A 14,292-nucleotide genomic window follows, 5' to 3' on the forward strand; every position below is an offset into this window, starting at 1 on the left:
TAGAAGGTTGAGGGGTTTTTTAGAATAAAGTACAATGCTGAGGGCTTTTTCGAAAAAAAATAAAAAATTATAGCGTATTTTTCAGACAAAAAATTAAATTTGAAATTTAATTGAGAAAAAAAAACTTTTTTAAGATTAGTCCAAAATTATATATATATATATATATATATATATATATATATATATATATATATATATATATATATATATATATATATATATATATATATATATATATAGGGAAAAGTGAATATACCCTTAAGGGTATATAAGATTAGGTACCCAAACACACCATAACACGTCATTTTGTATGAAATATTTATTATAATATTCTTAAACTTCAACTCCTAACATGATTTACTTTCAATATTTTTGAAATTTCCTTATTATCTTTCTCTTACATCACATCTTTTGGCCGAACACCTACCATGCTATATATATTGTAGTTGAAAATGAAAATTATGTAAGAGGAAGATAAATGTGTAATTTATAAAAATCTTAGAAGTAAATCAAGTTTGAAGTTAAATGATCAGAAAATTAGACAATTAGAATCTTCCCTAATAAATGAAAATAATTTTGCCACATGTCACTCTCTCATTAACTTGGACACATGTCATTTTTTGGTATTTTTGAATAAATGTTTTTTCCATGTTATTTTCTCATTGTATCATATATATATATATATATATATATATATATATATATATATATATATATATATATATATATATATATATATATATATATATATATATATATATATATATATATATATATATATATATATATATATATATATATATATTAGTAAACGCCAAGTATTTTTAAATGGGTTCTTTTATTAAATTTTTTAAGTCTAAATAAAAAATAAATCAAATATAACCCCAATAATTAAATAAAAGTTTTGAAAAAAAAAATAACATTTTGAATCAAACACAACCCAACACATCGATACAAAAAGTAGCTGTTGCCGCAGAGGAACCGATCAAACGTGGATTACGAAGATAGAAACTTAACCAATCAAAATGCTCCCTTTCTCCACGTGTCAAAGCAAGAATCCAACAAAAGCTAAAAAGAAAAGGAGAGAGATGAGTGTGGATAGCAGAAAAAGTTGAGGTCGGCTGAATACGTAGAGTTTATGAAAATGGCGACGGCGTTTGCGGCAGCAACTTCCTCGGCGGCCACCGCCGTCGTTTTACCTCGTCTTCCTAGCACCACCGCTGTCCGTTGCTCATCGTTACCACACCTTCCAGCTCGTTCGTTTTCCACTTCGATCAAACAGATTTCAGGTAACTTTATTGTCGGTGCTACTATTGTTGTTCTCTGAGGCATTTCGTCGAGCATATTGTTTACAAGTTAGTATGTGAGCTGGATTTTCGATCGATTTTGAGGTTCTCAATGACAACTTCACGTAAACTGCTTCCTTGTAGATTTGAAATTTGTGGTAGGCTGTTATGCAATTAGTGAACACGATATATCTTTTAACTTCAAAACCAACATGGGTTGTTTTACGTTTTTAGGTACATTTGACAGTGTACTTCATTGAACCTCGTAAAAAGTCACTCAATTAGAAACCTTTCGCGTAAGCAAATTCATATCAATGTTGAAACTTGAAACTAGTATTCTGTTTAATCCGGAACTTTGGATATCAATCTTCACCATTACACGTGTTGTTTCTTTTAGATATGTGTGTTCTCTGTACTATAAAGCTGGATAGCATTTGATATGTAAGTTGTTAATTGCTTGTTAGTATCACGAAGGTCATCTCTATTGAAGATCAAGGCCTCAGAAGATGCATCATCTCCTCCGGATGCTAATGAATTGTTCAATGACTTGAAGGAAAAGGTGAAGATTCAAGAAACATATATAAGCTCAACTCAATTCTTTTGTCATGATCTACTTACTTATCAGTGTCTGTTTCTGATTTAATATTTGTTTCCTTTACGAAATTGTTTACAGTGGGATGCACTTGAAGACAAGTCAACAGTTATATTCTATGGAGGAGGAGCAGTTGTTGCAATTTGGATATCTTCAATCCTTGTTGGTGCTGTCAACTCAGTGCCATTGGTATGCTTTCTATATCTTGTTTGTATTGTGTTCTTGAAATCTTGTTTTCTAATATAGTTTATATTATATTGTCACAGCTTCCAAAGATCTTGGAGTTGGTAGGACTTGGATATACTGGATGGTTTGTTTACCGATATCTTCTCTTCAAGGTAAATTTCTTGCAACTTGAATACAAGAAGATCGTAGGGTTTAGCCACATTTTATCTTGAAAAGGCATGCATACTCATGTTTTTGGAATTTTATATTTTATATATTTCAGTCTAGCAGAAAAGAGTTGGCAACTGATATTGAGTGGATAAAGAAGAAGATTGCAGGGACCGAGGAAATTATATGATTGTTAAATTTTTCTTATAAAATTTGGGTAAGTAGTCATGCATGTGTGCCAATAAGATTGTTCAAAAGCCTTATGAAAAATATCTTCAACCATTCCCGAGAAAATATGTTTTGGTCTTCTTTGATGAGATATTTTTGTAATGAAAGAAAGAAAGAGAGGAAATGTAACGATTCAATTGAATTCTCTATTATTCAAACATGAAGAGGCTACAAAGATATATACAGAGGAAATCAACAACCAAAACTAACTCATTCTAACTAACTTTAACTAACTCATCATTTATCTTGAGTAGACCCCCCCCCCCCCCCCCCCCAACCCCCCGGGGACAAGGTTGAGGGAAATTACAAACACCAAGCTTGGATTTTGCCATAGAATGTTGAACTCTTTTGATCAAAAGTGGAACATGAGCTAATTGAATGAGAGCATTTGTGACTCTCTCTCTCTCTTACAAAATGACAATCTAGTTCAATGTGTTTTATACGTTCATGAAACACTGGATTAGATGTTATATAGATTGTTGTCATATTATCACAATGTAAAGGAATGTGAGTGATCAGAGATACCCAATTCAAATTCATGAAACAATTTGCTTAGCCATGCAAGATCTGCAAACACTTGTTGCATGACTCAGCTTCGCTGAGGATAAAGAAATTATGATCTGCTTCTTTGATTTCCATGAAATAAGAGTGTCACCAAAAGTAATAAAATGCCCACTAATTGATTTTTTGGCGATGGGGCATGAAGGCTAGTCAAAATCGCAATAAGCTTCTAATTTGAAAGATGATCAATTGTTGAAGTATAAAGCCTATGATAAGGTGTCTTTAAGATACTTCAAAACATGTAGAGCAGTTGTGTAATGAGTTTGAGAAGGTGTTTTTGTTAAAGTTGCTTAAATGTTGAACAGGAAAAGCCAAATTTGGCATGGTGTGAACCAATAAATTTAGCTTCCCAACAAGTTGTTGGTAGTAGAGGTGAGCATTTGAACTTTTGGACCAAACCAAATCGGGAACCGAACATGGATTGGCCTCAATAGGTCTGGTCCTAGATCCATTGATTTCTTTAAAACAGGTCATGTCCAAGAGTCGGTCCTATCCATTTTCGGTTCATGTCTGATACAATACAAATACTCATTCTAAAGTCTTAATAGGTAAATTAACTTTCTGTAGGTTTTAACGAGTTGTACTATATGTACCTAAAGTTGTATCGGTCCAATGGGTACAATGGGTACAATAACCGAAAAACCTGGACCTGACCTCAACAAGTCCGGTCCAAGGGACACCAATTTCTCTTAATTTGGTCCGGTCCAAGAGTCAGTCTGGTCTGGTTTGGTCTAAATGCTCAGCCCTAGTCTATATAGAGTTGCATTTCGTAAATGACCAAACATTACTGGAAGAAGTTTAAATTGAGAAGGAAGATGAGTGGAAGCACATTCAATGATGTTGTAAGTAAAAAGTAACACTTTGATATATTTAGTTTGATAAACCATGCCTTGCTCAATTTTGTCAAACTCAATGCCAAATGAATGAAGCCCAAGTCTTTTATTTGAAATTGAGCATCCATAAAGGTTTTTAAATGGCTAATCGATTTTATATCATTTCCTGTGACTAAGATGTCGTCAACATAGGCAGATACAATGACTACAAAAGAGTTACTTCATTTGAGGAAAAGTGAATGATCATTTCGGGAATAAATGTACTCTTGTGCTCTTAATGCTGAAGACAAGTTAACATACTATTGTCTGGAAGCTTACCTTAATCCATATAAGGATTTTTTTTTAAGTACAAATACAAGAAAATGTGAAGTAATATCATGGTCATGTGGAAGTTTCATGTAAACTTCCTTTTGCAAATCTTCGTGTAAAAAGGCATTGTTAACATCACATTCATAAATATTCCAATTGTTTTTAGAACAAATTATTGAAACCGTCCTTATGATTTGTTAAAATTTCATGTGTTGGTCCCTAACTTTTTTTTTTCACTCGGAACGTCCCCAGGTTTTGATGTTGTTACGGTGTTAGTCTCTGCTTAATAGAAAATGATTAAAATGCCCTTAATATTTTATTTTTTAATTTTTTTTAACTATTTATTAATTAAAAAATATATTAACAAACATAGGTCCCCCCCCCCCCTTAACCCAACCATACATCCATACACCCCAGTAATTTCACACTCTATCACTTCTCATTATCTCTCACCAACTCTAATGAAGAAAAGGAACTGAACCCCACCACAGAAGCTATCAAATTGCCGACACAAGATCGTTTTGAAACCACCAGATCGCCGACGATGGAACCATTGAAAACGACAGTCACCCACGCACAGCATAATCAGACCGCTGTCAAGCATAATCAGACCTCGTTAACATCCTCTTATCCTCTCATTACACGATCTAAAATCAATGGACCTGCTCTCGCCATTGGAATGTATTTTTCTCATAATCGTCGCCCACCACACACAATAAAAGAACTTGTATTTTTCTCATTTTTTTTCGATATGGCCTTTTAGACATATTTTACCAAATAAATTGTAAAATGTGAGGGTTTTTTTCATGAAAAAACTAAAAATATTGAGGGTTTATTCTGAAGCATTTTGAAGATTAATGGTTTTTTCGGATAAAAATACAAGGTTTAGGGCTTTTAAGAAAAAATGAAAACATCAAGGTTTTTTCAGGAAAAAACTAAATTTAAAGTTTAATCCGAAAAACACATAAAATAGAAGATTTTTTTTAATTAATCTTTAAAAAAAGATATTATATAAAGGGAAATTGTCAGAAAAATCTCAATATTTTCGGAAAAATTTCACTTTAGTTCCAAAATTTCTTTTTTGAATATTTTTGTTGATTAGTTTATATAAAATAAAAAAATATAATAGGTTTATTTTTATATTAATGTTAACAGTAATGTGATTAATGATAATATTGCTCTTGGATTAATGTAGATATAATAAGTTTATTTATGGATAATTTATTAATACTATTTTTATAAAAGATATATAAATATTTTTATTTAATTAAAAAAATTAAAATACAACACAACGATAATAAACTAATATTTTGAGAGAGAGAGAGAGAGAGAGAGAGGGCAGAAAGTATTTTTTTGAAACTAAAAAGAATATAAACTGTAAGTAATGTTCAACTTAAAGAGTTAAAGATATAAATATTAAATAGGCTTCATTTATTCCTACCCCATCTTCACTTATCCCTACCCCTAAACATTTTTCTAATCATTACTTTTACTAATTAATTTAATGATTACATATTTTTATTAATCATTAGAAGTTTTAATAATTAAGTTATGATTAATAGTTTTTTATTCACAAATAAATCTATTTATTATAACATTATTTAGTTTATTATAGATAATTTATTAACACTACTAGTTGTGAGACCCGTATATTATACGGGTTGATTAAAACAAAATTATAATTAGAAACGATTAAATGAGAAATTTATTTGAATTTGAAATTTGAGATAAATAAAAATTATGAGAAAAAACATGCAAAAAATAAATAAGTTAAAATTATGTGTTTAGTTGTCAGACCCGCATACTAAACAGGTTAATTATAACAAAATATTAAATACAAAGGTTTAAACTGTAAATTTATTTGAAATTGAAATTGAAATTTAAAATTTAAAATATGAAATTAATATCATTATGGTAGGTTTAATTTATGGAAACTAAACTAATAATATATTAAAAATGAAAAATAAAATAAATGACAAGTGGAAAATAAATATAACTCTAGGTTATGACAAAATGACATGTGATAAATTGAATAAGAGAAAGACATGTGGCAAAATCATTCTTATTTATTAGGGTAGATATTTTTATAAATTGAAATACATATAAATATTTTTATTTGATTAAAAAATACGACACAACAACAATAAATTAATATTTTGACGTACAAAATAATAAAAAAAAGTTAAAAAATAATGTTTTTTACACTTTATTTTTATATTTTAAAATTTAAATAATCTATTAAAAAACTATTTTAAAATTAATTTTAGTATTTTAGAAAAAGGTAAAAAAAAAAAAAAAAAAACATGCATATGATTATAGGCCAAAATACTAATCTAGCCAATTTTGTTAATTATTTATCAAAAAATAGCCAAAAAATATCACTTAACCAAAAATAACCCACAAAACCGTAGTCAACTTATGGTTGACTACGGCCAACGTGGTTGACTATTGTTTTAGGCCGAAAAGTATTATTTCGTGGTATTGAGATACTGTTTCACAGACCCGTTTATTTTTTCGTGGCCCATTAGCCCAAAATATAAAATAAAAAAAAAATCTCACTTTATGGCTTTTTTTCCTATTGGTTTCTTTGGTTTGGCTACTTTTTTCTCTTAATGGAGCACCCGAAGAACAACCAGGTTTGTCTACTTTTCATCAAAATTTTACCGTGTTTGTGATTAGGAGTAGGTTTTGTATATGTGGTTAAATTTTTTTGAAAAAAATCGAAAAAAAAAAATTTAAAACCGTAGATTTCATATGAAACCTACGGTGTACAAGTGCCCAATGCGCAGATTGTACAATGTCGACTTGTACACCTACGGTTTCGTATGAACCATAAGAAATTTTTTTTTCGTTTTTTTTTTAAATCTATTCAATAGCATCGGAACTCTTTGTCATTGGCAAAGGTTCAACTCATCATAACTGGTAGTCTTATACTGCTTACCTTGTTCCATGCATTGTCTTCCAATTGCAAGCTTGAGCAACTCTTTGTCATCAAAAATGTCTAGAACCTTAATCTCTTCATTTATATCCACCCTCTGACATGGAATGTTCACATCATCGTTTACAGGACACGAAGGCAATGGGGGCATACCATCTTGGGAAATTTAGGGTTTGTGGTGGAGATCTGGATACCAACTTGGATCGTGATATCACTTTCCGAACTGATATTTCTACCTATGCTTGGGTTACAAGAAATTCAACCTAGGATAATCCAAATGGACACTTACGTTTCTAGGCACAGAAAACGTAAGCCAATATGCTAAAGGGTTCTGTGAATGTGTGATGAAAAACGAGAGCTAAAAGCGTCCCCCTTCTGGAAAGGAAGAGTTGTTTATATATTAAACACGATTAGGGTTTCATTAGGGTTGGGCCGCCATTAGTTGCTTTGGAAGCAAGTAATATTAATCCGGATTAGGGTTACCAAAACTAACGAGTTTTGTTAGTTTTACCATAATCACCCTCAAGAAATTGAGTTTTCCATTATGTTCCCACTGACCTCCTTTAACTTGGGCTGAAGACCTGTTGTCTTTCCCATTGGCTCCACTGTTTCCAGCACCATTGTTGCCCAAATTCACATGACAATCACGCTTGTAATGCCCAACTTTATTGCACCTCCAACAAACTAGATCCTTTCTCTTTTTGTTGGAGTTGCCTGGGACATGTTCATGCTTACGTTTTCCATGTCCTTTGTGGTTCTGGTTCCTTGGTTTGTTTTCAACCATATGAACCGAGGGCTGTCCAGGTTCAACTTTTCCTTTGGGTTTTTCAGATTTGTCACTTTCCTTTGCACGAAGAGATTCTTCAATACGAATGTGACTAGCAAGTTGAACCAATGACATTTCCTCCTTTTGATGTTTCAAGTTATGTTTGAAGTCTTTCCAGGATGGAGGCAGTTTTTCATTGATAGTGGACACAACTATGGATTCATCCATATTCATTTTGTGCAATTTAAATTGTCCGTATATGCCAAGGAGTTGATTGTACTGTCTAGTGACAGACCTTGAATTTTCCATCTTATAATTATTAAAGTCACTAACCAGAAACTTCTTGCTAGAAGCATCCTCAGTAATGTATTTCAGTTCAAGGGTATCCCACAACTCCTTGGCAAACAAGGCTTCACTATGGATATCAAATAAAGCATTAGACATACCGTTCAGAATGTGACCTTCGCAGATGTAGTCATCATTGTCCCACTTCTGTCTCTTTCTTGTCTCTTCAGCCATCTCAACAACACCTTCTGCAGGCTCTGCTAGTCTTGGAGTAGTCAGCACGTATGCTGCTTTCAAAGTGGTCAGCATGAAGTGTATCTTTTTCTTCCAGCGCCTGAAATCGACACCTTCAAACTTCTCCAACTTGGCAAACTTAGTGGTCATCTCGCGGATTGAGTCACCCATCTCCAGAAACAGTGAATATCAGTTCGATTGTTGGGAAATTTAGGGTTTGTGGTGGAGATCTGGATACCAACTTGGATCGTGATATCACTTTCCAAACTGATATTTCCACCCTATGCCTGGGTTACAAGAAATTCAGCCTAGGATAATCCAAGTGGACACTTACATTTCTAGGCACAGAAAACGTAAGCCAATATGTTAAAGGGTTGTGTGAATGTGTGATGAAAAACGAGAGCTAAAAAGTGTCCCCCTTCTGGAACGGAAGAGTTGTTTATATATTAAACACGATTAGGGTTTCATTAGGGTTGGGCCGCCATTAGTTGCTTTGGAAGCAAGTAATATTAATCCGGATTAGGGTTACCAAAACTAACGAGTTTCGTTAGTTTTACCATAATCACCCTCAAGAAATTGAGTTTTCCATTTCGTTAGTTTTACCGCCCGCTGACCTGGCAGGGGCTCTGCCCCTTGGACCCCAGCTAGGGGCTCTACCCCTTGGACCCCGCTAGGGGCGCTGCCCCTTTGGAAACCCCGGACCCAGGGGCGCTGCCCCCGGACCCCTGACTAGTCATCGAACCGACTTCTGACTCGATCTTATACATGCGTGCACTCCGCACAACCCTGTACATATATTAGAGTACAAATCATGAAGCCCCTTAGCTCACATGCTAGTTCCAGTTACTTAAAATGAGATGGTGACACTAAAATCACCAACATACCATGAAACATGGTATCTGAATAAATAAGTTTAGGTTCATCATCAAATTCTTCTCTGTCAGAATCACTCTCTAGGCCAAATATATCCAACTTGTCACACTCTGCAAACTCGCCATATCCTTTTAGTTCACCATCATGCAAAAATGGAACTTCTTGTTTTCCAGATTCATTACCAACCTTATCCACCACGTCTAGTGCTTTTTTTTGTCAAAGTAATGATTTACACCAACATCATTAACATATGTACCAACATCATTATCACCGATATACTTATAATTCTCCGGTGTAACATACATAATCGGTTCTGGCACTACAGGCGCTATATTTACATTTTCAGTGACACTATTGTTGGAATAGTGTCTAGTGTCTAAGGCTGCAACTATATTAGGCAAGTATTTGACCCGGTTGTGCATGGTCCTTTTGGGTTGCCTTCACCATAGCAACTTCACAGGATGATTTATTATGAGAGAAGAAATATTATTTATATATTATGAGAATAATCTAAGGAATAATAATATTGTTATTTGATTAATATAAGTCATAAATTAATTAGGAATTAATTTGGTAACTTAAGGAGATTAATTGAATAAAGGGGCATAAACTGTCAATTGTATGATAGTTGTACTTTGGGCTATAATCCCTTATGGATAAGGGGTGGACGGTTTCTAGGGCTTAGGATAGCCATAGAATTCGTCCAAGGCTTATCATTAGGGTATTGGATTGCTTAGGGCCTAAGTTATCCAATTAGGGTTTAAGGGTGAAACCCTAGGAGCCTCATTAGTATAAATAGACCCTAAGGGTCAAGGAAAATTGGCACCTATGCTCTAGAAGAAACCCTGGCCGATTCTTGATCCCCTCTCCTCTCTCTCAAATCATCCTCTTGCTAGTTGGTGTTTGTAAGCCATTAGAGGAGTGACAATTGTGACTCTAAAGCTCCAAGGACAAGAAGATCAAGCAAGTGATTCAAGGTAATCTTCTAATTCTGATTTCTTATGTAATTATACTCTATTAGCCATTAGAAGTCTTGGATTCAATGTATGTTCAATTAGTAAAACCTAGATCCAAGCATTAGGGTTTGCATGTGCACATAGGAATGTTCATACGGCCAAAACCCATCAGTGGTATCAGAGCCTAGATTGGTTTCTATTGAATTGATGCATTGGTTGCTTGTTTAATGCTTGCAAAAATTCGAATTTTGTGTTTCTGCCTGATGAACTCGGCGAGTAGGCTCGACTCAGCGAGTCCATTATGGTACTCGGCGAGTCCGAGCGTCAGAAAGAGCTAATTTCGGGATTTCTTGTTGTTTATCTTTTGGATACTTACCTTAATCATGTTAGGTCAATATAAATCCGATTTTATGATATATATGAGTATATTCTTGACCTAATTGAAGATATTTATCAATTAATTAAATATTAATTTCCTTATATGATAATTGATTAATTATTTTAATTAAATTAGTAAATTGTTTTGCAAGAAATTATTAAATAAATCAAATATGGATAATTATGTGATTAAATGTTAATTTAGATTATTTGTTATTTGATCCCCTATGTTTTGAAAAGTTTAAAAATTGCCCTCAAGTGTTGAAATTTATGTTTTGTGATTAAAAGTTTAATTTAGACAATTTAAATTTCAAACCCTAGAATTTTACAAGTTTAAAATTCAACCCTATACTAATATAATATTACAAGATTAATATATATATATATATATATATATATATATATATATATATATATATATATATATATATATATGTAAAATTAAAATGCTAGTCTTACCGTTAGTAGGCCTCATTCACGAAGCCGGTCTATAAGGTGGGTATAAGGTTGCTGCCTATAAAATGGCGCTTAATGGGTGTACACTCACACCCACCGCTTGCTTGATCGGTGGAGGGTCGTTAGCCGAACGGGTAGGATAGGGCAACTTCATCTTCTCATTAAAAGTATAATATGAAATACAAAGTAACTACATGTTTTTCAAAATTCCCAATCCTAGTTACTTTAGGAAAAGTGAATTGATGCAATCCCATGAAATTACACTTTGCACCCTTGCTAAGAAGTTAGTGGAGCGTGTGTGGTTTACCGACACACTAATTGGTTCTAAACAAAGGTGGCAAAGGGTGATTCATTGTTTATCATAGTTCGATGGAGCGTGTGTGGTTTACCGGCACATCGAATATGTGATTGTTACAATGAAGGCACCATGTGAATTTGCATGGTAATTCACACCCACTTTGTGATCCTCGGTATCCCAGTCACAAACGAGAGGGGCATATCGAGATTTAAACATGCCATTGAAAAGTTTCAATGAATCTCATCCAAACCTAGGAATTCTTAATACATTTAGAACTTAAAGTTATGTTTTCATGGTGGAGAATTAGTGAATCGTAATTCACTTACCTTCAAATTGTTTGCATGTTAGATTACGACATCCCTTTTCTAACATGTAAATATTGTTGTTGGATCCTAGCCCTAATTTTTCTTATTGGGTGATAATTAGGGATTCAAATTCTAATCTATCTTTGTCCTTTCTATTTGTAGATGTCGAACGCGAACAACGCTGCTGCTAGCTCATTCACATTGATGAGCCTTTGCCAAAAGGTGACTTTCGATGGGACGAACTTTAGCGAATGGATAAGATACATTCGCACAATTGCTTGCTACGAGGACAAGGAGTATGTCCTCGATGAGAAGCTTGAGAAGATCAACCTAGAAATCGCTACTCCGGCTGAAATGACTGCTTTTGAGACTCATGAACGTGATGCAACGAAGGTTCATTGCATCATGATAGCCACAATGAATGCTGAATTCCAAAAGTCCTATGAGGACATGTATCCGTACGAAATGCACCAAGACTTGTTGGAGAGATACCACCAAAACGCAAGGCAGGAGCGTTACGAGATTTTCACTAACATGATCTCCGCCAAAATGGGTCATGGAGAATCTCTAACCGTGCACCTGCAAAAGATGCAAAGGTATGTCGATCGTCTTCGCAAGTTGAATGTTGACTTTGGGGAAGACTTGGCGATCGACAGGGTGCTTCACTCTTTGCCTCCGTGTTACAACCAATTTAGGATGACCTACCACATGAACAAAGAAGAGGTCACCCTAAGTAAGCTCCAAGGTCTCCTTAGGGTTGCTAAAAGCAACCTCAAGGAAAAGTCTGTTGCACCCACTCCCAATCCACCCGTTGCTCCTGTTTTGGCCATTGGGCAAGGAAGAGGCAAGAAGAGGAAGGCTCCGTCTAAGAGCCACCGCAAGGGAAAGTCCTGAGATGGTTCCTCTTCTAGTGGGACCAAAGTTGATCCCGCTAAGCCTAACCCTAACCCAAAGGAGGCAGAGTGCCACCACTGCCACAAAATAGGGCATTGGAAGAGAAGCTGCCCAGACTACCTGCAAGCCATCAAGGAAGGAAAGATCAAGCCGTCTTTCGCAGGTATATACACAATTAAATATAATGATTCATCTCATGCTATTTCTTGGGTCCTTGATACCGGGTGTGGTTACCACATTTGTTCTTAATTGCAGGGACTAAGAAGAAATAGGGATGTGGAGCGTGGAAGAATAAATTTAATCATGTGGAACAGAAGATCGTCGCCTGTGACCAAGATTGGAGTGTATTCTCTAGTGCTTAGGAATGGTTTATGTTTAGATTTGAACAATTGTTGCTATTCGCCAGAAATGGCAAGAAACATCATTTCATTTCATGGTTTGTTTAGAAAAGGATTTAGATTTTCTTTTAATAATGACAATGGTTCTATTTGTGCTTATCTAAATGGTGTCTTATATTTTGAAGCAATACCATGTAATGGAATTTATGAAACTGTTATGATTGTAGATAACCTAGGAAATGATGTTTTATGCATGGATTCTTCCAATAGTATGGATAGAGCATCCTTGTGGCATTGCCGTCTTGGACATGTCAACAAGAAGCGCATAGCCAAATCCAAAAGGATGGAGTGTTGGAGTCATTTGACCTTAGGGAAGATGACACATGCGAGTCTTGTTTGCTTGGAAAGATGACCAAGTCACCCTTCACTAGTACATGTGAAAGGGGTGAGGGTCTATTGGACCTCATACATACCGATGTATGTGGACCGTTTAGATCAACCACAAAGGATGGGAACCGCTTCTATGTGACTTTTACCGATGACTATAGTAGATATGGGTATATCTACTTAATCAAGCAAAAGTCAGAAACGTTTGAAAAGTTCAAAGAGTTCAAGAATGAAGTGGAGAATCAATTGGGCAGGAAAATCAAGATGCTTCGATCCGGTCGAGGAGGAGAGTACCTAAGTCTTGAATTCCACGACTATCTCAAGGAGTGTGGAATAGTTTCACAATTGATGCCACCTAGGACACCGCAGTTGAATGGTGTGGCAGAAAGGCGTAATCGAACCTTGTTAGACATGGTCCGCTCTATGATGAGTCGTGCTTCACTACCTATCTCATTCTGGGGGTATGCCTTAGAGACTGCCGCCCATATCCTTAACCGAGTCCCTACTAAGAAGGTTGCCAAAACACCTCACGAGATGTGGACAGGGAAAGCTCCCTCGTTAGCACATTTCAAGGTTTAGGGTTGCGAGGCTTTCGTAAGACGAGATACTCACGACAAGCTCGAACCTCGTAGTGAGCGATGTATTTTCATCGGCTACCCGCAGAAATCCTTTGGATATCTCTTCTATAGACCGAAGGACAATGTTGTCTTTGTTGCGAGGAGAGGAGTTTTCCGAGAGTGAGAACTCATAAGCCAAGGAGACAGTGGGAGGCAAATCGAGCTTGAAGAGATTCAAGAGTCGATAGATGAAGGAACCTCTACCCGAGGAGGAAACTCCGGTTGAACCGATTGATGAGTCCTTACCTCTTAGACGTTCCGAAAGAACTAGAGTTCAACCCCAGTTTTATGGTTTTCATATTACTACCGAAGGGGACACGTATATTCATGATGATACACTAATAAATCTAGATGAACCTAGTAGCTATAAGGAAGCCATGGCGGGCCCAGAGTCTGCAAAATGGAAAGAGGCAATGGACAGCGAG

General features: G+C 35.1%; 2 protein-coding genes across 2 annotated transcripts; one reads left to right on the forward strand and one right to left on the reverse strand.

Moving 5' to 3' along the window:
* The first annotated feature begins 1,072 nt into the window (after nt 1-1,072).
* On the forward strand, nt 1,073-2,618 carry LOC111902929 (protein CURVATURE THYLAKOID 1A, chloroplastic). Its single transcript, XM_023898737.2, has 5 exons — nt 1,073-1,289; nt 1,751-1,845; nt 1,960-2,067; nt 2,145-2,216; nt 2,327-2,618. The coding sequence occupies exons 1-5, from the start codon at nt 1,139-1,141 to the stop codon at nt 2,399-2,401; spliced, it is 501 nt and encodes a 166-aa protein (XP_023754505.2). The 5' UTR covers nt 1,073-1,138; the 3' UTR covers nt 2,402-2,618.
* A 4,415-nt stretch (nt 2,619-7,033) lies between these two features.
* On the reverse strand, nt 7,034-8,515 carry LOC111902928 (retrovirus-related Pol polyprotein from transposon TNT 1-94). Its single transcript, XM_023898736.2, has 2 exons — nt 7,592-8,515; nt 7,034-7,177 (listed from the first exon to the last, which is right to left on the reverse strand). Exons 1-2 carry the CDS (start codon nt 8,513-8,515, stop codon nt 7,034-7,036), a joined length of 1,068 nt encoding a protein of 355 aa, XP_023754504.2.
* Between the last annotated feature and the right edge of the window lie 5,777 nt (nt 8,516-14,292).

The sequence above is a fragment of the Lactuca sativa genome, chromosome 3, assembly GCF_002870075.4.
Source record: "Lactuca sativa cultivar Salinas chromosome 3, Lsat_Salinas_v11, whole genome shotgun sequence".
Lineage (NCBI taxonomy): Eukaryota > Viridiplantae > Streptophyta > Magnoliopsida > Asterales > Asteraceae > Lactuca > Lactuca sativa.